Below are 26,119 nucleotides of genomic sequence, written 5' to 3'. Positions count from 1 at the left end.
AATTAAACAGAGCAACCTATAGAGTCAATATTTCAACCGGATTACATGGAGGAGCAAAGCTTTCAACTTGGTCTAAAGCTTACGAAGCTTTCAAGAGGCTAATGACTCCATTAACGGTAACGTTTGTTATTGCGAAAAATATATAAGCGGATGAATGTGTGTGTATGCAAGTGTTGTAATTAAGCAAAAAAAAAATAATAAAAGAGCGGCTACTGTAGCTTAACTAACAGAATTAATTGAGTCAGCCAAGCATAAAGCGTTAATTTAACACGATACATGCAATTGCAGAGAGTAAAATAGGTTGACGAAGAAACGAGAAAGAGATAAAACAGAGATAGAGAGAAAGAGACAGATAAAGAGAGAGTAGGAAAGTTTGCCTTCTAAGCAGCAGCACCAATTGGAGTAATCGTAATGAACAAAACATCATATGTATGTATGCATCTAGGCACATATACACTCACATACATAGAAACGCTCAATCGAACAAATGGATATGTGGGCAATACACTTACACTTGCGTTCACACACACGCATACAAATAGTACAAATGAATGAAAATGAGCAAGCTACAACGACTACACCCCAATTTTAGCCCCTGCGCCTCTTCTCTGACGTAGAGGACGCGGATGCGCAACAGGCGAGTACGACTTTTACCGTTTTAATGCTACAAGCATAACAACTAAATAGCCCGGATGTAAGGAGAATGAAAGGTCAAACTCCAAAGCTTAAAAAAAACTATCGTACATCACACAGACAAACACTTGGCAAACACATATTCGTTTTTAAAAGAAGTATCACGAAAAATAACTTACAAAACAACACACACACAAAAAAAAAAGCAACCTCCAGAGTCGTCTAGACCTGCAAACGTCACTGCTTTATTTTTCACTCTACGTTCATTTCAATACTTTTATGTGGAGATCGGATCTTCGGCACCGTGGAAGATATTTGTTACGTTGCGCACTATAACTTTAGCGCTGTTTACGTATTTAAGCATCTTAGAATTGCGCTTCCTTTAACCATATGCATGAACATAATAAATTAAACTTTTTAGAAAACAAATTAGATGTAAATAATAAAAATTTTCGCTGAAGAGCGACCGAAACTAGAAACGAAACTAAAATCAGAGTGAACGCAAGTTTAATTTAAAAATCCACTATTTTTCGTTTCAAAATATACTAAAATATACTACCTATTAATTGGTTATTATTTATTAACATTCTAGTATTTTTGTTAGGTATATATGCGGCTTATATATTTTTGAAAAATATATTTTTTTTAATCTTTAATTTAAAACAATTTGCAATATCTCCATATAAACATATGAACGAAAATAAATTAAATTCGATAAGCTTCAGTATTTCGAAGCCATCAATACTCTAAAGAGTATATATGATAACATGAATGGTCACTCTGACTACGAAATAATCAAAGAGACCAGAAAAATACCAAAATATACTAACAAACTTTCTATATATGGGGAAGTACAAGAAATGGTGAATTTTAAAATTAATATCTACTAATATCTAGTTATAGATTTTACAGCAATGCCACACTTCGTAAAACCATAAAAAACATGTCAAAATTTCTGACAGTAACACTCTCTTTCAGAGAAAAACTTTGGACATGTATGAGTTGAATAAGAGAATAAAGGTTAATACAATAGAATCCGGTTATAACGACGCCGCTTATAGCGTCCGTCCGGTTTTTGAGACGAAAATTCGATGACTTGTTGGGTCCCCATAAAAATTAACTTGATTAAAACATTAATTAGTTGTATTTTAAAAACCTATGGCAACCACAAAATAAACAAAATTTTATTTTTTTTCAACTTTTGGTTAGTAGGTGTTCCGGATATAACAACCTTTAGAATTTAAAAATTATGTATCATTTAACTAAATTATATACTTTTTTGATTTCATCCATTCAAATTCATCGTTGTCTACCATGTCTCCAAATAATTTCAAAATGTTTCTTATACGGTGATGTGTGGTACATACATATGTATCATCGATGACCAGTACGCGTATGTAAATACTATATGTATGCATATTAAGAAACGTCGTGCTGCCGCATTCTAAGGAAAACATGCCCATTTCAGCAGGATAATGATCCTAACTAAGCACACTAGCAAATTGGCCGAGGAATGATTTAGATAGGATTGGCGTAATGCCATGGCCAGCCACCTGATGGAAACATCAAGTGCTACACAACAAAATATTCGTCATGGCCAAATTGTTATCTAGAAGAATTAAGTTTAATTTGAAAGCTAGGTTACGATTTTCTTAGTTGCTGCGGCTGACAACTAAATATATGCTCTTCCTTTTAGTCATGCAGATGATAAATCTTTTTTATCTTGCAAAGAATTTTCCCAGTGATTGTACGTCACTAATGTAACAATTGTGTGCTTGCATACCCACATGCACATGCCGGCAGGAAATGTATGTAACAGGTTTGGTACATACTATAGTAGTTGTGATTCCTGATTGCGATCAGATAAATATAGTCGAAGTTATTAAAGAAATACTTTTGTATGGGTAAAAACGCCTACTTTCTATGTTTATGCTTTGGCTGACAATCTGGTATATTTTGCACTCTATAGCATATCTTGAATGTTGTACCACATCCATATACCAAATATACAATTTCATACGTTTTTAGTATTTTATGATATTTTGTTTTCGGTATATTTTGAGAATATTACCGCAAAATTTTGCTTTTACTCAAAATGGGTAGCGGGTATCTCACAGTCGAGCACACTCGTCTGTAGCTTTCTTACTTGTTTTTGTGTAATATTTAGACAACTTACATTTTTATAAATATAATGTATAACCTAAAAAAATATAACATTTCAAAATGTATGTATTATAGGTTGTACGTATTTAAAGAACTTTAATTTTTATAAATATAATCTGTAACTGTGTTTTGCCCTTCGTTCAAATAAAGATTTCGTATATTTAAAAAACAAGACAACTAAGCATTTATTTAAAGAAACATTTAGTATATATGGTATGGTAAATGTAATTATTGTAAGTTTGCGTTCAATCAATTATTTTAATAGTAAATTGTCTTAAAATAGACAACTCTAGTCTAGCCTATATCTATTTCGATGCGCAAAGTATGTACTAAATAACCATATCAGTTTCAAGGCCTAAGGACTCGGAATGTTTCTTAGCTTTCATACGAAGATCCGCGATACTAGAGTTCTTGTGGGCGGCGGCGAATGCAGCTAAGTGAAGCGGATATTGCGGCAGTGGGAAAAGTCCAGCGGGCCTACTTCTATTACTTATAGCTGCTGCGTACTGAAAAAGATAAGAGAATATGAACAACAAATATCGAAATCTTTTAAAACACAAAATTACCTGGTGTGCTGCTGCCGAGATTATGGCTGGATCGAAGGCAGAGAATGCTGCAGCAGCGGCAACGCTGCCCGTAAAATGCTCTGCGGCTGCAGTTGCCACAGCCGACGGCGATGCAACACGGCTGCCAACAATAGTAGTTCCACTCTTGCTAGGTGGCTGCTGCACATTGCTTATACCTCCAGCAGAGGGCATTATAGAAGCACTGGTACTCCTTATTGTAGCCAGGTTGACATATGGCGCAACGCGACATGGTTCCAGAGGAGTGGCCACTGGGGGGCTGCGACTGCTTAATAAAATGCCTGCAAAAGGTTTTTGCTATGTAAGTTACAGATGTACTTCTCTAATAAAACATAAATATATATACGTATATATTAATAGGTGAGGCAATCCTAATATCGTAAAGAAGTCTAAATGTTAATAAATTGTTGAATTGCAAACTGGATCTCAAAGTATCATATGTCTCTAAATTAAAAGTATATTTAGATGAATTTGCTAGAGCTCTCCTGATCTATTTTTTTTAATGTGTTGAAATTTTTATTAAATTTAAGCTTCGTATGTACATACATACATACATAATTTACGTAGAGCCACAAGGCCCTCACATATGTATGTGGTTGAACCTGGAATCAAGACCGACTACACACATACATATATACAAATACAAATGAGCATCCCAATTTGGCAAATCGGTACAAAAATTCGTGACAAGTAATTGAATTCATTTTCTAATTTATTGCCATGAAAACACCCTCGAGTTGTGAGGTTAACTCCCACTTCCTTCTCCATCACCCGGCTACAGCCCACCGAAGCTGGGCTAGACGGACACATATCAAAATGACACTCCTGGGACCGCAAGCCCAGGACCAGGTTAGCTTCGTCTTTTATGCTGCGTTTTGCTTTTAGGGCTATTTCTCTTTCGTGACTATAAAAAGTCTGAGAATTGATATAAATCCATAAAATGATACCTTCTCTATCTGTTGCCGTCTTTCCGCCCCGACTCGCTTCTGTCTTCATTTTTCTTTTTGCGCACTTACCTTTTTTTATTCGAATTTTAATTTGATTACTTTATCCCAGCCTCTCTATCTCAGTCACGGTCGAGGACACTAAACACATTTCATTTCGCATTTTAGATAAGTGATTTAACAACAATTTACTATATACAGTAAATCATTAAGATATTACGAAAAACTAATGCTGATTACTTTGCAAATGGAAGATTTTATTCTCGTTAGTAAATCATAAATTCATACGTGAGACAAGCGAGACTAGACAAATTGAGAGCACTTAAGATACCTCTTAGCCAGCAGGTACATATGTTTGTGTCATAAACAAACTCTTAACAATATTTTACACCCTTATTTAACGGTCAGTCAAGAGTTAAAAGGGAACATTTAGTGAACCAGAAAGTCTACATGTGATGCCCCGTCGAGTTGTCTGAACCCAGACGCTGGTTGGCATCTACATAATACAGTAAATAATATCCAGCTGCGTGAATATCTGCTATGTGGGAAGGATGCAATAACAGAGCCTTACTATGTTATGTAAATTATATGGATGTATATTTGTATTGTTTATTGAAATTACTAAAGAATAATTGAGGAAAATATGATATGGACTTATGCAATCATTCGATCCAACAGCAATTCAAAAATTATTTGTAGGCAATTATAAAGATATCTGTGTAATGCACTTCTTTATGAATGTGATTGGTACTTTGATAAACTTCACCTCGTCTGACGTGGTTATAGGCTCTGTAGAGACTCGAAAACCCTTTCATACAAATTGAAAACTTACTGTAAAACCTCTATCCACCTCTTTTACTCTTTTTATCTTGTACTTTGGTTGACTCTTTCTAACTGTCCCACCCCGCAAAAGCCAGACTAAGCTAGAATCCATCCCGTCTCTATGCAAAACATGGAGCTGATTTTAATTTATGCAAATTTAAAAGAGCGGTGCAATTAGTTAAGTAAATGTTGAAGGTTTAGAGCTTAACAGGAATGCCACAGTTGTCTTAATGGTTGTAGCTTCTTAATTCTCCCAACTGGTTGACACAATATGTTACGGTTTCACAGTTTATTCAAATGTCTCATCGTTAATATATCAAACAGATTCCCTCTCTCAATCCCAATACCAGTCTAACCCAGCTCTATATCTATCTCTCTTTCTCTTCCTACTCTCTTTTCCTGTGTCTCTCTCGTTTACTCGTGCCTCACCACCCTTCGGACTCTGATTTGGCCGCTGCTATTCATCAACGCCCCCTGCTCAGTCGATAACATTTTTATTTTCCACTTTTACGGCTCGAATATTTAATTTGATTAAGTTGGCAATGATTTGTGTCGCCTGCCATAGCGTACCGAATATATAAGTATTTGTTTGTATGTCCAAAGGGGAATTCTCTATGGAGCACTACCGAGCGAAAATCACGGCAGATGCGATATTCAAAATTGTGCGATAATTTTAATTTTTATATCAAACAAGCGTACAGGATGTTGTTTAACTTCGGCTGTACATATCATAAAATCTACATTTTATTGTGGCAACCGAAAAACTTTATCAACCAGAAAGGACTAAGTAAAAATGTAAAAGGCACTGATTTGAACAAACCAACGCTGCCTTAGGTAAAATAATATCTAAATTTGTTTATGCCTAAAATATATGTATATTCTCTAAATGTATGTACACCAAAATTATTTCTACTTCATTACTTCATGTTAACATGATAAATGCATTAATCTATCTGTTAACAGCAATTTTCCACTCTTAAAATCGTTAGCGTAACCCGTCCTTGGGATACTCTCTCCCATTCATCAAAAAGTTTGTTAATGACTTCGAGAAGGGGCCAAGTATGTATAAACGAAGAAGTTCCGATTATTATGTGTTAAGTGTCTGGTATCATTAAATAGCTCATTATTTTTCAGTTATACGCCATATTTGCAGATACTCAATACCCCTTTACTAAGTACTATATTACATGATTTTTACCTGACGGCCACCCTCTCTTAATGCAAAAATTTGTTTCTAGCCACATCGGTGCATTAACTATATTGTAAAAAAATAAAATATCACTTTTGTACACATGTAATGTATTTTACGATTATCACAAAAAAAAACCAACCAGAATATCAAGAAAGATTTTCACAGATTTCATACTTGTTTGCTTACCTTTATGCATTTGATTTTCATGCTTTCTGCATTTAGCTCTTCTATTTTGAAACCAAACCTAAAAACACAAACAAAATTGAATATACTTTCTACTTATTTTTAATGTTTTTATAGATGCGAAAGCAGCAATGATTAATGATGGTAACAAACTTGTAATTTAGTGCGTGCAATGAATTTGTCACACGTAAATAATTCTTGTGTAAAATCAAAAGACAAGTAGAAAAGCTACAGTCGAGTGTGCTCGACTGTGAAATACCCCCTGCCCGTTTTGTAGGCCTGGCAAAAATTTGAAGCAAACTTGATCTGCGTACAAACATAACAAGTGCCGTAGAAAAAAATTATTGTCTCTGAGATCTAGGTGTTCATACGGACGGACATGGCTACATCTTCACGGCTATTGACGCTGATCAAGAATACATATAAAAAGAATACATATGTATGGAGTCACAATGTTATAATAGCCTTCTACCCTATGGGTAGCGGGTATAACAAGTCAAGAAGCTATAGTCGAGTGAGGTCGACTGTGAGATACCCCTACATATTTTCGATAAATATATAATAAGAAAATTGTGGTATGATTCATAAAGTATAGCAAATGAGTATACTAAGTGCTGTCAAAAAAATTATACTTCTATCTCTTATAATCTCTGAGATCTATTAAGGTGTTGGTTGGGACAGACAGATAGGCGGACATGGCTATATCGGATATGTAGGATTCACCTGCTATATACATTTCCTGCGAGTACAACGCTATAATACTCTTTTACGGTTAGCGGGTATAAAAAGTATCAACGCATTATAGTTGCGTTATTATTAATTGAATAAACTTCTTCATTTATAGAGTATCATATTCCATTTATTAATTTATTTTTCAGATGAAAGATCGTAACAACAATTTTAGACACCAAAGAAGCAAGTGTCATTTGACTGGCCTTATAAAATGTCTATTTATCTTATCGTGACATTCCTCGGGTAATAGCGTTTGGTCATTTCTATTAGTTTGAATGCTTTTACTAGAAGTCGAAGGGAATTGTAATTTATTACAAGTGAAAGAACCAGTTTGTAACTGTTTTGTTAGGTCATATAATACCACATAGTGGTCCATTAAGAGCCGCCCTGATTGAGCATTTAAGTTGTAATCGGCCCCCTGTTGTTTCTACATTGTTTCCTTCCTTGGGCATAATTGTTGTCATGGGCGGCAGCGGCGGCGTAAACCACTTAACACCCCATATCACTTGCTCTCTTGGTGGTGGAAAAGTCAAATTGATTATAAGGACTTCAGATTGGAATCTAGGATAAAATCTCCCATCCTAATAAAAAGTACTCGTATAATGAATATCAATTGAATTTCAATTTGTTAGATCAACTGCTGGTCATTACTTCAAATCTCACTCCAGAATTGTACTTAAAATTTATTGCAATACACAATTTTCAAGCCTAATTACCTGTACTCGTGCTTCACTGAGACCTAGTCTCTGACTCAATTCCTCTCGCATGAAGGCGTCTGGATAGTGAGTCTCCTCGAAAAGCCGTTCCAATTCGTTTAGTTGCTCCAATGTAAAATTTGTTCGAGATCTTCTCTGTTTACTGCTAAGTCCTGAGGCTTCCATTCGTCCAAAATTATCTCCTACACTTGCTTGTGGTTCCGGGGAAACACATTTCTCTGAAGAAGCGCCACCTTTAGTTGAGTGAATGTCAGGAGAATTGCTATCGTCGGAACATTCGTTAAGGTTTATTGTAATTGATGCTGACGTTTTTAATTCTAAAAAAATATCGTATTGTTAAATATTTACAATAAATGCTATAAGCCCGTTTATTTTAAATATTTCATATTTTCTCTAGCAAAATGAAAAGCTCTCACAGAAAGAAAACCCCATTCCAAAAACAACAAATAAGAAAATCTACGGTCGAGTATGCTCGACTGTGAGATACCCGCTACCCATTTTGAGTAAAAGCAAAATTTTGCGGTAATATTCTCAAAATATACCGAAAACAAAATATCATAAAATACTAAAAAACGTATGAAATTGTATATTTGGTATATTGATGTGGTACTACATTCAAGCTGTACTATAGAGTGCAATACAAGTATTTCTTTAATAACTTCGACAATATTTATCTGATTGCAACAAAATTGGGAATCACAATTCCTACAGTTATTATTGTATATACCAAAATTCATGGCTCTAGCTTTAAAATTACGATTGTTATTCGGAAGTGGGCGTAGCAAAAATTTGAAACAAACTTGATCTGCGTGCAAAAATAACAAATGCTGTCGAAAAATTATAGCTCTATCTCTTATAATCTCTGAGATCTAGGTGTTCAGACGGACAGACGGACAGACGTACTATGACTATATCATCTAGGCTACTGACGCTGATCCATTAGGGTTAGAAGATGACTGCTTCAGCCTGCTGGATGCACACAGTTGTAAAATTGTAAGTTGTAGAAAAGATTTTAATGTAGATTTAATGATTAATGATTACATATAATTATACCGCTGTCCTTGAGTTATGTGTACTTACACAAGAAAAGAATTCGAGCTAGGTAAATTTTAAATGGTTTAAATGCTGTATTATAGTACAACGTTAAATGCACCTCTCTTGCTTGCTTTAAGTGATTTTAATGTGATGTATCCAAATTAAATATCATGTTAATATATCTGAGACTTCAGCGCCAAACACACTAAAATGGCGATATTTTAATAAGGTTTTAAAAGATCAAATTTAATTTATTTTGTTATTATTTAATTATTAGTCTTCTTGAATTAATTAGATTGTTAAGTCCCGCGCTCTTATTTAATTCTATAAAAAGATATATTGCGGATATTATTTAAAAAAACACATTTATTATACCAGCTACCCATAGGGTAGAAGGGTACTGTAATAATACTTTTTGTCGGTAGGAAATGTATGTAGCAGGGGTAAGGAGGCATCTCCGATATATTCTTGATCAACAGTCGAGACGAACTAGGCACGTCCGTCTATCCATATGAACACCTAGATCTCAGAGACTATAAGTAATTTTCGACTATAATAATCGACAGCATTTGTTCTCTTTAAGAATCGGGCATATTTTGAATGTAGTACTGTATTAAAATACCTAAAATAGCCTAAGGTGTATTTGTAGTATTTTGGCCATAATTAATTTGGTATATTTCAAAATGAATACCGCACTATTTTGCTGTTATTCAAAATGGGTATCCGGTATCTCATAGTCGAGCACTCTCGACTGTAGTTTTCTTACTTGCTTTTACTTACTTTCGGCATCATAATATGGAATATCCTTAACGCACTTGCTATTTGTTTGCAAATTTACATCGGGACATGTAGAACACAACTCAAGATTGCTATCATTATTGTTCTTAGATGTGTGTACAGTACATGGTTTTTGATCGCTCACAGTTGATGTTTGTTTTTTACTTTCATCTGAAATTAACAAACGAAATGATTTAATATTCTGATATCTATAAGATAGCTAACTATAGAATGACAAGGAAGGCTATCCATTTAATATATTTAAATTTATGAATGAATATGCCTTAGCAACTAAATAAAAACACGCGATTTTTATCGATTTTTTTTTGTAATTTTTTAAAAATATTATTACAACATTAATTACAATTATTATAGTGCTGACATATTGAAGTATTCACTATTATTTTGGTTCAGTATTAGCTTCATTCATTTCAATTTATTTAATTTCCAGCTTTAACTGAATCACCTAAATCTAAAACATAATTATTTTATTGAGAGCAATAACATAAAATTACTTTTAAAATATACAAAAGAAAAAATATTCCAATATCATAGGTGTAAAGTAGTCGCTAGAGATGTATACGGTTTTTCATGGGAAATTCTTTACTTCAAAATTTTGTATACCCGCTATCCAATCTATGACTTCAGCAAAAGTATATAGCAGGTAGAATGAGTCATCTCCGACACCCATAAAGTAAATTTTCGCCAACAGCCGACAGAGGCATTATTGTAATGTTTACTCGAAGATCAATTCCGCCCCTCGTAATTCCAAAAAATGAAATAGCCATCGTAATTTCGTAGCTAGTTTTACGATGTTTGGTGCAAATATTTCCAACTATAGTTCTTATGATACCTGCCTGGTTCGGTTGTGATCAGATAAATACAGTAGAAGTTAATTAAGAAAAGATTTTATTTACAAATAATGTTATATAGCAGAAAACGAATACTGCAGTCGGGTCTTAAAGGCTCTGACTGACAATCTGGTACATTTTGTTCTGCATGGTATATTTTGAATGTAGTACTCTATCGATATACTAAATATCATATCATTCGTAATAGTGTATTTTAGTATATTAAATAGGTATAAATCATGAATACCGCACTGTTTTGCTTTTATTTAATATAGGTAGCGTGTATATTGCAGTCGAACACACTCGACTGCAGCTTAATTTTGAATCAATAACTATTTTTGAATATACCCCAAAAGCATATATTAAAATTCCAAATACGCTGAGCGTATTGAACACTCTACACAGTTTATCCCATAAAAGTCATATATTATATTTTTCTATACGCACACAATGTATATTGTTCAATCTAAAGACATATAAGTTTTTTTTTATCCGTTGCAGTTTTACCTTGTCTTTCTTTTCTTAAATTTATATTAATTATATAATGAAATAATCTACCAACCCATTGAAATTAAAAAAAAAAAAAAAATATATATATATATATATGAACATGAGGTCCACGCATTGATTTAAAATTACCTTCTGAATCCGCATCCGATATTAGAAGATCAGATATTAGCCAGTTTTTGGGCTTAGAGGCATCAGACTTTCGAATAACTTCACTATTAGCGACGGAAACAATTGGTTTCGGATCGATAGTTCGAATTTTGACTAAGGACAGAGGCTTGGACACAATAGCCTCATCTTCATAACTGCTGTCCTCGGCGACAGATATATCAGTAATATCAATATCCATAGATTCTTCATCGTTGGGAGAGACTTCAACGGAACCACTGTGAGTTAATCTTTGGGAGTTGACTAATATCGAATTAGTCGCTTCGGTTAGTTTTTGAATGCGAGCACTGGTCATTGAGTTGAATAAATTGTTAACCCGATTGTTAGTTAAATTGAATTCAAATGATTTATTTACAAACTGCGCTAATTGCTCCATCTTTTTTAATGAAGACGTTACACGCACGGTCACATAAGTTCATTTATATGGAATAATTATTATTATATGGTTGATTCACAGCACTTTTACTCCGATGCATAGTTGCTCTTCTGAAATTAAACGCTCGACTACTTCGCAGCGAAGGCCAATAGCATTACAGGTCCTTTTTGGACAACAAAGCTAACAAAACTACGTCTTGGCTCTCTCTTTCTCCCTCTCAGTTGCTCTCTTTCTCTCTTCAACTGCTGCGCATGCCATTCACTAATATTGGTAAATCCCTCACAAAGATTCATCACGGTGAGAGTCGAAATGCATTCCTAAATCAACAAAAGTATTTTGGAGATATTTTTTATATACTTTTATTCTCATAATATATCCCTATTAGAATTATTTTTAAAATACTATCACGTAATTTAGTATAAATATATATATTTGGTACCTGTGCTTTAAGCGAACATGCAATGTTTTACTTATTTGTAATTCAATTACAAAGATTATTTCATCCATTATTCTCATTTCGCTCGTAATGCTTACGCTTCTTGGGACTCGACTGCTCTCAACACGTTCGAATCAACCCCCGGATAGTATAGAGTGGAGGTGTTCTTATTGCCCAGCCTACGACGATTTCAATTTATTTTCATTGGTCTTTACATGTTGTGTTGTTGTTGTTGTTAAGTGGTTGTAGGTTGTTGGCTCAACCCTACTTTACTGTTATTGGTTATAGCCAGGTTCGTGCTGTATACACACATTAAGCGTGTATAAAACACCTAATAATTTTGTGTGTAATCGCCTAGGTGGGTGGAGTCTCATCTGTGTTGTTTTCAATTGCTTTTGTTGTTCGGATTCCTTTTGAATAAATGGCTAAAAACTAACTGAAATTACCGAAAATATTTATTATCTAGCAGCAAGTTTTTCATATCCGGATTAAACGTGTACGAACTGTTTCTAAATAAGTTCAGTACTATCAGTCGATTAAGGAGATACTTAATTAATTAATAACGTTAAAAGGCCTCTTTTCTCAAAGAGAGCAAGTATACTGGATAAGCTTGTGAGGATGAGGTTGCATGTTTAATTATCTCAAAGAAGACATATGGGTAATATGGGTAATTCTCTGGTAAATGTCGCGTTTACAGTTAAAAAAACAAGTTAAAAAAATTTAAAAATAAGTGGAGGTTATTCTTAAAGCTTTGGATTAGCACTAAGATTGATTTTAGAAACTTGTTCTGTTTTACGATAAAATATATAAAATCGTTAATTTTTTGGTTTTGCTTACGAATTTATTAATTTTAGCAATTATCAGAACAGAAAGCAAAACAGAAAGAAAATTTCAAAACCATTCTTAGCTCTGATTAAAGTACTAATCTAGAGCTAAAAGAGTTACCATTTCTTATTTTTAAAATTGTTTCAGGTTATGTTTTTTTTTTTGTTTACTGAAAAGATGGTCGCACGCGATATTCGTCAGAGAATTACCCATATACTCTAACTATCTAAAATTTTCTGAAGTATCCAGCACCCAAACAAAACTAAACAATCTGATAAAGCAATCGTTCAAAGCGACTGGAATTCTTTCGAAATAATATATACATACATGCATTTCCGGTTCTCAATGTATGTAACTATTTTGCCTGTCAAACAAAAAAACAAAAATAAACAAAATGCCTCTAATTAGAACAGGTTAGGAATCGTACATTTTTGAAATTCTTCTACCAAAACATATTCATACATATATAATTTACAAATCTAAAATGAATCTATGAACACAAACTTTTTTACAACTGATTAGCGTTTCTGTTTAATGGTGTACGTTTGGACATCACAGTCTTAGAACTAACATACATTCATATACATATACATATGCTATTTATTATTTATTAAAAGCATCCTACAATTATGACTTTGGAGATTTCGAGATATTAAAATGTTCTCAAAACATATTAATCTTTACAGATTCTGGACGTCATTTCGTGCAAAGGTTCCAATTCCTTTCCGGATATCAGTTCAAATTCTTGCACAAAGTAATAAAAATGCTTATAGCAAGCATTTACGTGTGCTTCCTGTAATGAAATTAATCTTTATTTTAAATTTTATGTTGTTTTTGTTTTTTTTTTTTTACTTACCGCGCCAATAGTAACAATTCTATCAAAATGGTGGATGTAGACATGTACAAAAACACGAAACAAGCGTGTCAGAATCTTGCGACTAAGCGACAGAAATGTTTTCGGGAATGGCACATCTGAAGTACAAGTTGAAAAATAGTCAACATGGAATGAAAGTGTATTTTTTTATATACATAAAAATACGTATAGTCTGAAAGTTCAATTCGCTTATATGATTTTATACATTTTTAATTATCTTAAAGTTTGAGCAAACAAGACGTAAAATTCAAAACCGAAAACAAACTTGATCGTTATGAATGCAAGACTTAGTATAGCAAATGTGATGTGTACTGTTCTTAGTCTCTCGCAACTTCATGGCTAATAATGATTATATAAGGTCGGGGATGCCTACTTTTGGGGTTTACAAACATTTTCCCGCAACGGCACCTTTTAAAGCCATCTAGCAAAAGGTAAGAGGTGTACAAAGAATTCGATATTATAAAGAGCCATATCCTTTTAGAACCTTAATAGTCTACAGTACTTTGTATATTCCTTTCGCGTAATTGGAAATTCCATTATAAATGGGAGTAATTCCCCGAATAGTTTAGGTATAATAGTCTTGAGTGTTGACATTTGCCTTACCAGTGGATACAGGAAATACAGATTCATTGTTGATTTGCGTCTCAATCCAATCCATTAAAAGTTCAATATATTTTTGGGCAGGCAGTGCAGTAGGTTTTTTGTACCTTAAATTGAATTGAATTTAATAAATACAGCAAAAGCAACACTGTCAAGACCTTACAAATCTCCATCTGCCCAAAGATATTCATACCGAGAACCGCCACTCATCGTTGGACACGTCGTTTCATTACAGTACTCGGATACAGTGCCATAAATCAGATTGATGCGGTTAAAAAAGTCCACGACTATACATAAGAATAAAAATAATATACAATAATAAGGAATATATGTATATATATACATATGCCAATATGTACAAACCGTGCACCGCTAACCAATCGTTCATATTCTCGCCTTCTGGTAATCGCACTGCTAGGCGGAGATTAATGCCAGATTGCAAACTGGCCTGGGCTTGTTTATGCAGTGAATACCGAATTGTTCCAGCGGTGAAACCCTTCTTTGGTCTGAATGTCTGCATGGAATTGCATTTTAAAAATATATCTAATTTAATCGTTGATACTCAGTGATAAGAACGAAAACAATGTTTGTCGATACAAAAACAATCTTTCCGGCTCTCCACTGTTAGCTTTTCAAATACATACACATACCTTTCCCTTCTGAAAGAAGTCAAGAAACCCGTTAAGGGCCATAGTAATATGTTCTTATATTGAAATAAACACTTTCGTTTGGGAATTATTGAATTACTTTAGCATAACATATAATAATGAAAACAGTGTGACCAATGGGTGAAACTAAAAAATACCGATTAAAATACTAACAGCAACATACCGGTTAGCCATATGAATTTATCAATCATACCATTTCAAAGTGTGAATTTATCATAAATTCATATTTAAAATTCAATTTATTCATTTTAAATTATTGTTTTAGTCAAATTATGTCATTAATAGAGTGAAGTACTATTTAATTGAACTCGTTCTTATCGATAGTATGTTATCGAAAAATGATGCAAACATCGATGTCGCCATGTTGTTTAATAGTTTGTGCATCTCTGTTTTGTTTGTGTATTAAAGAAAAATAAGAATTGTGTTAACAAAAAACAAAAATGTTCTATGAACACATAATACTGGCCAAAAAAGGGCCACTAGCCAGAATTTGGTTAGCCGCACATTGGGACAAGAAAATAACAAAAGCTCATGTGTTTGAAACCAACATAGAAAAATCTGTCGAGGGCATTTTACAGCCTAAAGTGAAATTGGCGCTTCGCACTTCGGGACATTTGCTCCTTGGTGTTGTGCGAATATATTCGCGAAAAGCCAAATATCTATTAGCGGATTGCAATGAGGCATTTGTTAAAATCAAAATGGCCTTTCGGCCCGGCATGGTCGATCTACCAGAAGGGCACAGAGAGGCTAATGTGAATGCCATCACGTTACCCGAAGTGTTCCATGATTTTGACACTGCGCTGCCCGAGTTAAACGACATTGATATCGAGGCGCAGTTCTCTGTAAACCAATCCCGAGCAGACGAGATAACCATGCGCGAGGATTATGGTAGTCTATCGCTATCTCTGCAAGATGATGGGTTTGGTGATATTGGCTTCGAGGCGGACACGCCTGAAATGATGCGCGGCCCCTTGTCGGCCAATATGAATGATCAGCTGTTTGATGACGATGTCCTGGCCAACGTGGAGCCGGGTGACCCAAATATTAGACTCACGCAATCAGAGTTGCCCAGTGATCGGCTCGATGGCGACGGCTTTGGAGATTCCTTTGGACAGCCCGCATTGTTTGAGGATGATCTTTTTGGAGAGCCACCGCAAACGGCAACAAGTATCAATAAGGATGTGGACGAAGTGAACAATCCACCCGACTACTCGGACGATGACGATGGTATCGACAACTTTAATAATGCTCCCTCGCCCGCATCCTCGTTGGCCAACTCCGTGGCGGACGACAAAGAGGATAATTTCAATCAGGCAAAGGATCACAGTTTCAATGAGGATGTCAATGCCTGTGGAGCAGATACCACATTAAACGATTTAACGTTAGTGCAGAATGATGACGAGGGATTTGCCCTTGCACCCATCGATGCTACCACTTACAGAGGCACCACCAAGGCCAAGCGCAAGCGCAAACTGATTATTGATGAAATTAAGAATATCTCGGGCGAGGAGATGAAGGCTCAACTGGCGGACACTTCTGATATACTCACCACATTGGATCTGGCACCGCCAACGAAGCGTTTAATGTACTGGAAGGAGACTGGTGGTGTGGAGAAGCTATTCGCTCTGCCATCCCGCACCATTCCCGCCCGAGTTCTCCTAAATAACTACAACCGACAATTGTTGTCGCACTCGACACCACTGGAGGACTTCTCGAACATTGCCCCCATGGATGTGCTGGCCCTGGAGCTATATGCTCACGAAGGCGAGAGCTCACTCATCATAGTGAATAAGAAGGGACGTAAGCGTAAGAATGATGCTTCAGCCAATCCCATTGCTGAGCTGGCAGCGGACACAACGCTGACACAGAGCCTGGCCGCTCCTGAGTTGATTCGTGAGCAAGAGAAATCTCTGGCCTTGTCAACAGTTTCTTTGGACATTGGAGCTAAGGAACAGGACAGCATTGCGCCACAGAATGACGCTACCATTTTCGATGATATGCGCAGTCCGGCTCTGTTAACACTCAATGAACTGGAGAACTTCTCTAACCTTAATGAACTACCGTTGACGCCGCGCGATGGTCATCATGATATGGGCGATGATTTCCACCATGGCGATATGACTCCCGCCGGCTTGGATCATGGACAGTTAACACCGCACCATGGCGGAATAGGTGACATCGATTGCATACCAAATCTGCCGCCCGATCAAGTCAGTTCGATACTTAACGAAACCGAAGAAAGACCCATCAGCGACGTGAATAACTTCAATAAGACATGTGAAATATCGACGGATTGGAATGATTATGATTTCCCACCATCGGTCGGACTGCAAAATGCGCCGGCAGATGAGCAAATGGAAAACGAAACCGATGAACAATTCGAGGAGCGAGTGCTGAATAAGAGGGCTGCTCAACTCTTCCTCGATGTCAGAGTACATTTTAACAACAACGATCACCTGAGTCTATCCCAGTTAACAGTTCGGAACTCAAGGAAACAGGCCGCCCAAAAGTTCTACTCGCTGCTTGTCCTAAAGAAATTCAAGGCGTTACACATTACACAGTCGGTGCCCTATGCTGACATAACGGTTACTCGAGGTCCTCTCTTCGACAATCCGAAATTGTAAACTCTGGCATGTTTGCATGGTTGCATATTGCAGCAATTGTTACAATTACAAACAAATAATTATATAATATTTTATAATTACTTAGTATATTTCTTTTATTAAGTCATTGAGGGAATGTTTTGATGGTTTCTTTAAAGCAATTATCTATAATTTAAAAGTATTTCTGTATTTATTGAATATCCTGTTGAAATGACAAAAGCAAACGCTATGAGAAACAAAAAAATTCAGTAAATTAGATTCTATATGTATAACATTGTCTGCTAATTTTAAATGATAAAATTATATTTTTGTGACCAAATATAAAAGTCGAACACACACCCAGTTCCCTAGATTGATGAGAATGACGATGAATGGCTACTAAGGATGAATTCCACTAACTGTAAGTAGCAGACAAACTTTAAATAACATTCTTTAAATAGTAAACTCTTATCATATATTATTTATTTTATAGATGGCTGGATCTAAGCACTAGAATTTCAACTTTAGTAACCAATTTACAACTTTACCGCCTTGTTAACAGCATTTGACAAAGATTTTGTAGAGTAAATTTTGTTCAACTAGCAGTAGGATCACGACAACACATAATTGAAATAGTTTTAAAATTTATTATACAGGCATCATCACTTCTCAACACATGTAATTTGAATTATAGCAATTATGTATGTACAATAAACAACAATGTATTTGAATTTAGCCATCAATCATTACTCCACATTGTCGTATATATCCTCCATGCCCGGCACATCTCTTAGCTTTTGCAGGAATACATCATATGCCTTTTGATCATCCACTGTCAATTGTATGAGGTTCTACAACGAAAGTAATTTAATTAATTTGGAAATACTACTTTACAAGGTCTCTGTTACATTTGGTGTGAACATATGTTCGCTATTTTCAATAGAATAACCATTCTGAGACAACGTTTTGCTGAGTCCAGTTAGATGAGCTGGAGTACAGATGAACTGAATATGGAAGAAACGAAATTATTCATAAATAAACTCTTTCAACGCTCATCTAAAGTACTTGCATTAACTAATCCAGACTTGGCATCAACAACTTCAATTTCCTCGGCACCAAATTGAATAGCGTCCTCAGTGGCCTTTTCCTCCAGGTTTTCGGTAGTTGAACTATCATATCTTGTCTCAATGAGCCCAAAATCTTCAAACATATGACCAACATCAACGAGAACACCGCTGAAAATAATTTGTTCTTGGGGTGTGATTAAATGTGGTTTCTTGTAGTATTGCTTTCGTAAGAATTTAAACTTACCCAGATTTCTTGATCATTGCCGTTGAGTCCATCTTAACTTGGGCAATATTGTCGGTATAAATGCTGCATATTAAGTATACGTTTCTCTTGAATCGTATATCCAGTCGATGTTTCCTCAACTGCGCCTTGTTACCCTGGCACTTCTTGATTGTGTTTTGTATGGTTCCAATAGGCATGTTTTTCTTTAGAGCATGATCTATTTCCGACCGCAGTAGAGAGTTAACAGCCGGATCCGCCGATTTGCCCTCTTGAACTGCTAAACGAATTTGCCTGGAAATCTTTGTGAACAACGCTGCTCGCTGTCCGTCTTTTTGGGCCTTTATATGTATGTTTTATATTCGCCCATTTTGAATGGCCGGCCATGCCGCGAATGTCACATTGATTAAATTGTATCTTAACATTTTGAATGCCAATTAGGGATAAGCGTCGAAACATTTTTTGTACGCAAAACTGTATTAAATAACTATGTATATTTTTACTAAAAGCAACCGCATGCGATTGTAGTGTGCAGCTATCGATAAAAAGCGTATCGATATTGTAGGGTTGTCATCATGCAAATGACTAAAAAATTATTCAATTTTCAGGTGTTTGGCGGATGGCTTGTCTGTTCTATTGTGAGTACTCACACGACTGCCCCGAATTTAAAACTCCTTGGGCAATGGACGCATTTGTAGGGCTGTTCATCAAAAGAGAGATTATACAACGTTTCCACGCGGGGAAATTCCTTCGGATAATTTCTTCTGAATGATATCCTCTGTGATTATGAAGTTCGGGTACTGAGAACATTTGAATGGACGCCCAACGATATGAACTCGCAAATAGGTTGGAGGTACCCGCTCTGTGCGAACGCCTTTGGACTTTTCGAGTGACTATTGAATACTTGGAGCTTTGACTGCGCTTGCACAGATCCTCGCATTGTCGATTTTGCAGCACATTTTGTAAATGACAAGTTTCACATTAAAAAGTATTGGCAAAAGAATTGTTTGCTTTGCGCCCATCTGCGCTGGAAGTTTTTAAAATGTTGAGAAGCAAACACGCATGACAAGCAAATCTGCTTTGGTAAAGGATCATTTGGGTTTATTGGATATGCACTCGTATAGCATTTCTGCCAAACCAAGTTTCTGCTCTGACTGCTGAGAATCGTTTAACATGCCGATGAAGGAAACTGAGGCAATGGTGCAAGCGGGGCAAACCTTTTCTATGTTAAATTCTTATCGTCAACATTTTTAAAGAGCGTCAGTCTACAAAGTACAGAGTGACCGCAATCCCAAATCAAAATATAATTTTTAAAAATACTACATTACTTATTCTATCGATAACAATCCGATATAAAAAATCTGTATTTATTTGAATTTACATCTTAATAACATCTTAATTAATGTTTGGATATTACTCTTTAATAATAATTATAACAATTTTCGTCATTTGTTTCACTATTAAAAATATACCAAAAACTTTCTACTTGCTTCAAACCTAGATTTATCTGTGTGCAACAATGAATTTGTTTCTATTGACTGGCCAAGAAACCGGTTTTGAAAAACAACAACAAATGTAAATTGCCATTGTCTTTAGGCCTTAAGAGCTTTTTCAATGCACAGCTTTTGGTAGTATTTGCAAGCATGACATGTAAGACGGACAACAGTTTAAATTAAAGTTGGGTTGAGAAAAGTGCGTTTTTCCTGGCAATATTTTTATTTGTACGTACAATTTGTTACAATTATTTGCTCAATTTTAAGTATTCAAAGGTATCTTTTTTTGTTTAAAGAAGTGAACGCTATTCGAAGAAGTTTTATGGTGGATGTTCATACTTACGAACTTAGATGGAAAAATATGCATTAAAGGCATTGAAGTAATCAAGGTTACATGTTTATGTTTTATGACATTACTTTAACCTTGTAACAAACATTATTTACTGAATAATTAGTGTCATATTAGGAGAATATACACGTCAAATGCAAAATAAGCAAAAACTGCCCATAATAAGAAATTACTTATGATGTGGACACCTGTCTTTTCGTGTGGGAGAATTGACTAAAACTGATTGAGCTTGTTGCTGATGAGATCATGATTATTTTTTTTTTTAATTTTAAACCGGGCCGAAGAAATCTGCACAATAATATGAATGGAATATAAGCTCTAATGTTAAGTTCCGGGTTAAATAAATTTCAAAAATGTTAAATTTATTGCAGGATTCCATTACAATGAAAAGAAATCGTGCCAGCGAAAATCAAAATATTTATGTTAATATATCTATAAATAGTATATAGTATTTTAATCAACCTAATTACAGATTGCGATCACTTCAATATGAAGGCTCCACTATTTTCGATAGCTATATTTGCCACACTGTTGTGCAGCAGCTTGGCTACATTTGGTGATAAAGCTTTACTCAAAGAGAAGGATATGATGAGGAAAATAGTATTCGATAAAAAGACACCTGATGTATTTTATTGTCCGATGCAGAAACCGTCTTCAATGAACAAAATCATTGTCACGTAAGCACACAATACATTTTGTTAGAAATTCTTAAATCTTAATTTAATGCAAAATATATTATAGAGCACGGCCACTGCACAAATTGTGTGAATACGAAGGAAATCCTTTACCTCCCGAATATAAATCGGACTGTTATATGGATATTGACGAGTCAGATTATGCATGCAAGGAAAAATATAGAATTATGGTAAGTTGAAACATCATAAGTGAAAGGGCTTGTTAAATTTAATTTAGGAAAATGAGAAGGTTTTCTACGGTTGGATAAAAAGTTGATTTTAATTATTTTGGGTTATAAGTTAGAGACTTGTGCTGTGGCCGTTAGATTGGTATTCGAATAAATCATATGGTCAATAAACACAACTATTTTGAGTTTATCTGATGATTTAAGTTTTCTCACCAAAATATTGATATTACCACTATATTTTTATAAATAACTAACATTACCGCCTTACCAAAATATTCACATTAAAACCTGTTCTGAACTCCATTTTGAAATAAATTGGTTATATTCACTGCGACTGCTTTGAAATTGGAGCTTGGAAAAGACCTTTATCAAATATTTGTAAAAATAACGGATGATAGTCGGCTTCAACTAAAATAACTTTTTAATATACAGTATTCAATAATGCTATAATCAATAATAAATAATAGATGATAGAATTACAACCTTGCCTATGAATGTAAGTAAATGATAAATGCACTTTACAAAACAACCCACTTTTGCTTTATTGTTTCTGGAGGCACCATTAGATGAAAAAGCAAATAAATAAAATTTATAATTTAATTAATAATTTAGAGACATCCCACACGAATTGTAGCCTAATATTGAGTTTTATTTAATTGCAGAAACGTTTCGCCAAAGACGAACCCTAGTAAAATAATCACAAAAACAATACAACAAACCCTAACACCTTGAATTGAAACAGCAACAACATACCATACTTAAATTATGTATTGTACATTATCATACGCACAATACGCTGGCGGCTTTCAGTAATTGGATCACACGACTAAATACCGCAATACATGCTGTACTTACAATTATCCATATACATACACACATATACTCCAATACCTATACATATATATGCATACATACATATTCTGTACCTATACTTAGAACGACTTTTATTATACACAACACAACTAAAAAACTATAACAAAATGTATAGAAATTATCATATTTTGTAATTAAATATGATTGTATACAATTTAAAAATCAAGCTAAATCACTTTCGATTTAAAGATTTTTTGTCAAAAGTGATATGCAAAATTGATTTTCAATTAGATTCATATCAACTTATATTATAGGAAAACATTAGCACTTAGCGCTGGTTTCTAGAATATGTTTTCGAAACTAGATGTTTATAGCATACATAGATAATCTGATACTGGTTTAAACTAATATCATATTACCTATGTATCTCATTCATGGGATTATGGTTTTGGGATACTCATACCAGAATTAAAAAAAAAAAAAAATTGTTCTTATATTTCTTTTTATCAAATTTTCATTTTTCAATAAGAACTTTATTATTTGCAAATTGTAAGTAAGTAGTGTTTCACCTATTACTCTTCTCCATTACATAAGTGACTCATTATCTGTCTATCTATTTCTATTTTCATTTAAATACTTTGATTTAGATGCGCAAATTTCCTCCGGGCAGCGAAGAGCCGTTCAACGGTGCACGACTTAAGCGATTCATGAATTTTGATAAGCTTACCAACTGAACCCGACATACATAGATGAGCATTAAATACTTGTAGATTATATGAGAGCTAAAATATTTCCTAATAATATGATCAAAGTAATACCGAATTTTACTTCAATACCGAATCTGTCTAACACATTAAAAAATCAAAACAATTAAAATAAATTGTCTAACATATTTAAAAATGAAAACAATTAAAATAAATTATGTCTTTTTTCTTGGAATTTGAATAAAGTGATATAAACAATGTACTGCGAGACTAAGATGGGATCATATGTATGTATTTTCGTCGTGTATATAAATAGTAAAGTACACATATTTGTGCTGCTTATCAATGAAAAACAATATATTGCGACTTCCATTGCGACATTCGCATTACTTAATCTCGACGCTTGCCGCACGTTTAGTCCAGTCTGAAAATTCATTGACTTAATACAAGTACTGCTATTTTATTTGTCTTCGGCGCGATGAACAAGAACTTGTTCCTGCTTTTCATTCTGTTGCTGGTCACAGCATGTGTCCTGGCAAGCAGTGGTAGTGATAGTGACAGCGACAGCGATAGTGACAGTGGAAGCAGTAATCGTGAATATGACGGCTACTACGGCGGAAAGCATAAGCACAAGAAACACAAGCATAACAAGCCAGTTTATCCAAACGGATATCCCCAATATCCTCAGTATCCACCATATCCACAATATCCGTATCCGTATCCCTACAACCAAGGACCTTACAATCCGCTGCCCAATTATCAGATTGGCACTCCATACCAACAGCAGCCACAGCCATATGTGCCTCCTTCTCCACCTGGATATCCGCCTAGTCAGCCACAAGCTCCGTTGCCACAGGCTCCAGTTTATAATCCCGGACAGCAATCGCCGCTGGGGCTTGGCCTTACTCCTGGTCCTAGTCCTGTGCAGCAACAGCCACCAGCTTCTAGTGTTATCAATCACTCACTTAAAGTCAATAAGGAATACAAAGAAAACTTTAATAATCATGTGGAATCAAATGCTGTATAAATTGTTAAGCTTAAAAATGTTAATTAATTTTAAATTTCCGATGCTTCTTTAAAAAATTATTTTAAAAGAAAGAAATAAAAATAAGTATTTCTTTTATAGGTACACTTCCAATTCGTTTCGATACGTACTCACATCTTGTAGCGTATTTTACATTTTAAAAATTAGCGCTGTATCGCACTTATTATGTGGTCACATTTATACTGTGTGTGTACTTCGATAATATATCGAAAAATACACAAGGAATCTAATTGCTTAATTTTATTATTTCTAATTCAGTGTGACCGACGGGCATATTATATATGCAGCCCTGGGAAATTTATATAATTTAATTGTTGCTTGTTACCAAGTGACAAGTTAAATGACTTCAAATACTCATGGATAGTGCATTTGATAATAGACAACAGACATATCTGACTGAAAGCACAAGATTTTAACGAAAAAAAAACGCAATATACATGAGCAGAGCTGTATTTCAAATCATCGATGGTGAATTACCGAACATTAATATTACCGATACTTTTAAAATATCTATCTATATCGGTGTTTTACCATCTCTAATTGTATTCCAAACAGAAAACAAAAAAGGATTGTTTTTGTTGAAATTAATGTTAGAATGTGCAAAACAAGTGTGTTAATGATTTTATGTGTCTTTGTGTTTTTCGCTCAAATACCAAATGGTGAGTGCAATTTTTTTAATTCGTGAGAACTCTTGGATTTGGTGTTGTGTTTGTAGCAAACGCGTACATATATGTCCATATGCGCTTGAGAATGTGTGATTGTGCGCGCGGGTTGTTTTGTTATTCGATGCGCAAATGAAAATTTATAATCGAATTAGGCACTTGTGCCGAACGCTTGCCAATAACATGCGAGACTGTAGCAGTAGTCTTACTGCTCAGCAAACAGTGCAATACAACAACATTCACGCATACTTACAAATAAATATGTATTCATACCAGTTGAGTGCAAGCAAATACAGTGCTTGGCTTGTTGGTCTTACGGCAGCCATTGTCCACGAGTGCCAAATGATTCCTGTTAGGCAAGAGCAACAGGGTTACAATTCATTCTAATAAGAATACTAGGAACAAAACATTGATAATATTTTTAACGTTTACATACGTGCCACAATGAGAAGTTTGTTCAAAATTTTTGTATAGCGTAAGATATTATTAGTAGTAGAGTAATTGAATACAATTGTTAAAGTTCTCCACTGCCGTTGGACGATAATTATCTGCTAATAATAATTTGTTAATCTGTGGGCTATGTACATATATAGTGTTTGCTTTTGATTTTTGTTTTTAATATTAATTTAACTATAAGTCTTACATGTTTTTATAGGTTGTTCTCCCATTAATTTATCTACAGTGGCCAATCAACGTTTACCAAATATATTGCATAGTTTTAGGCTAAATATTTATTCAAACAACAAACAACAGTAAATTCTTCAAATTCATTTTTCGCTTTCGAATGTTATGTATTTCGTTATAAATTTTATTAAATTCAATTTCCTATATATGACAATAGACAAATCGTAAAATCGTCCCAGATGCATTAAACAAATCGGAAAAATGTATTTAAATTTATCTTAAATTAATTTAATTTCAATTCGAATTTTAATTCTGATATTGACATCAACTAAAAAAGTATTTAATCTCTTCTTATTTTATTATTGATATGAAAAAAATGTATTTTTGTTTATGTACTACTTTTTTGAAAATGCGCAAATATACATTGATTTGTTTATAGTCGAGGTTGACACAGAAAAATATAGGTAAATCAAAATTGAATTTACAATGTTCTACTTTTTTGTTGCTGACGACTTGTAACCATTAGCTTTACGCTATTTTGGGTGCGCAGGACAAGGCCATACTCAAATAAAACGTCCTCCAATCGAGTTACTGGCAACAGTTTAAAATTGC

At 34.5% G+C, this 26,119-nt stretch overlaps 7 protein-coding genes across 10 annotated transcripts in view; 4 read left to right on the top strand and 3 right to left on the bottom strand.

Annotated features, from left to right (window-relative positions):
* Positions 1-2,976: 2,976 nt before the first annotated feature.
* Positions 2,977-11,800, bottom strand: LOC133842780 (aristaless-related homeobox protein). Its single transcript, XM_062276034.1, has 6 exons — positions 11,272-11,800; positions 9,785-9,952; positions 7,970-8,286; positions 6,525-6,582; positions 3,363-3,661; positions 2,977-3,302 (listed from the first exon to the last, which is right to left on the bottom strand). The coding sequence occupies exons 1-6, from the start codon at positions 11,681-11,683 to the stop codon at positions 3,126-3,128; spliced, it is 1,431 nt and encodes a 476-aa protein (XP_062132018.1). The 5' UTR covers positions 11,684-11,800; the 3' UTR covers positions 2,977-3,125.
* Positions 11,801-13,448: 1,648 nt separating this feature from the next.
* LOC133842811 (MOB kinase activator-like 3) lies at positions 13,449-15,227 on the bottom strand. 2 transcript variants are annotated; one of them, XM_062276074.1, is made up of 6 exons: positions 15,069-15,227; positions 14,782-14,932; positions 14,582-14,705; positions 14,422-14,525; positions 13,801-13,916; positions 13,449-13,737 (listed from the first exon to the last, which is right to left on the bottom strand). In XM_062276074.1, the coding sequence occupies exons 1-6, from the start codon at positions 15,108-15,110 to the stop codon at positions 13,618-13,620; spliced, it is 657 nt and encodes a 218-aa protein (XP_062132058.1). In that variant the 5' UTR covers positions 15,111-15,227; the 3' UTR covers positions 13,449-13,617. The 2 variants fall into 2 exon arrangements, with proteins under 2 accessions (XP_062132058.1, XP_062132052.1); XM_062276068.1 differs by having other exon boundaries at positions 15,063-15,215.
* Positions 15,228-15,434: 207 nt separating this feature from the next.
* LOC133842755 (double-strand-break repair protein rad21 homolog) lies at positions 15,435-18,401 on the top strand. Its single transcript, XM_062275972.1, has 2 exons — positions 15,435-18,089; positions 18,162-18,401. The coding sequence occupies exon 1, from the start codon at positions 15,527-15,529 to the stop codon at positions 17,708-17,710; it is 2,184 nt and encodes a 727-aa protein (XP_062131956.1). The 5' UTR covers positions 15,435-15,526; the 3' UTR covers positions 17,711-18,089; positions 18,162-18,401.
* LOC133842801 (probable transcriptional regulatory protein Tlet_1011) lies at positions 18,296-19,987 on the bottom strand. Its single transcript, XM_062276056.1, is given in 5 exon segments — positions 18,296-18,519; positions 18,577-18,672; positions 18,738-18,903; positions 18,980-19,302; positions 19,304-19,987. Coding segments are annotated over 5 exon segments (801 nt in total). The 5' UTR covers positions 19,415-19,987; the 3' UTR covers positions 18,296-18,414.
* Positions 19,988-20,582: 595 nt separating this feature from the next.
* On the top strand, positions 20,583-23,352 carry LOC133842842 (uncharacterized). 3 transcript variants are annotated; one of them, XM_062276110.1, is made up of 4 exons: positions 20,583-20,605; positions 21,270-21,474; positions 21,539-21,662; positions 23,120-23,352. In XM_062276110.1, the coding sequence occupies exons 1-4, from the start codon at positions 20,599-20,601 to the stop codon at positions 23,204-23,206; spliced, it is 423 nt and encodes a 140-aa protein (XP_062132094.1). In that variant the 5' UTR covers positions 20,583-20,598; the 3' UTR covers positions 23,207-23,352. The 3 variants fall into 3 exon arrangements, with proteins under 3 accessions (XP_062132094.1, XP_062132110.1, XP_062132102.1); XM_062276126.1 differs by lacking the exon at positions 23,120-23,352 and adding an exon at positions 22,322-22,365 and having other exon boundaries at positions 20,584-20,605; XM_062276118.1 differs by lacking the exon at positions 20,583-20,605 and adding an exon at positions 20,612-20,724.
* A 226-nt stretch (positions 23,353-23,578) lies between these two features.
* On the top strand, positions 23,579-24,307 carry LOC133842826 (nematocyst expressed protein 4-like). Its single transcript, XM_062276085.1, has one exon. The coding sequence runs from the start codon at positions 23,655-23,657 to the stop codon at positions 24,201-24,203; it is 549 nt and encodes a 182-aa protein (XP_062132069.1). The 5' UTR covers positions 23,579-23,654; the 3' UTR covers positions 24,204-24,307.
* Positions 24,308-24,739: 432 nt separating this feature from the next.
* LOC133842763 (bone morphogenetic protein receptor type-1B) overlaps positions 24,740-26,119 on the top strand; it is a 54,119-nt gene continuing 52,739 nt past the window's right edge. Inside the window, exon 1 of the mRNA XM_062276000.1 lies at positions 24,740-24,880. Within this exon, the coding sequence (XP_062131984.1) occupies positions 24,817-24,880 (64 nt within the window). The 5' untranslated portion in view covers positions 24,740-24,816. The remainder of the gene's footprint in view (positions 24,881-26,119) is intronic.

This window comes from Drosophila sulfurigaster, chromosome 2L, assembly GCF_023558435.1.
Source record: "Drosophila sulfurigaster albostrigata strain 15112-1811.04 chromosome 2L, ASM2355843v2, whole genome shotgun sequence".
Taxonomy (NCBI): domain Eukaryota; kingdom Metazoa; phylum Arthropoda; class Insecta; order Diptera; family Drosophilidae; genus Drosophila; species Drosophila sulfurigaster.
This window is presented reverse-complemented; position numbering and strand designations above follow the sequence as displayed.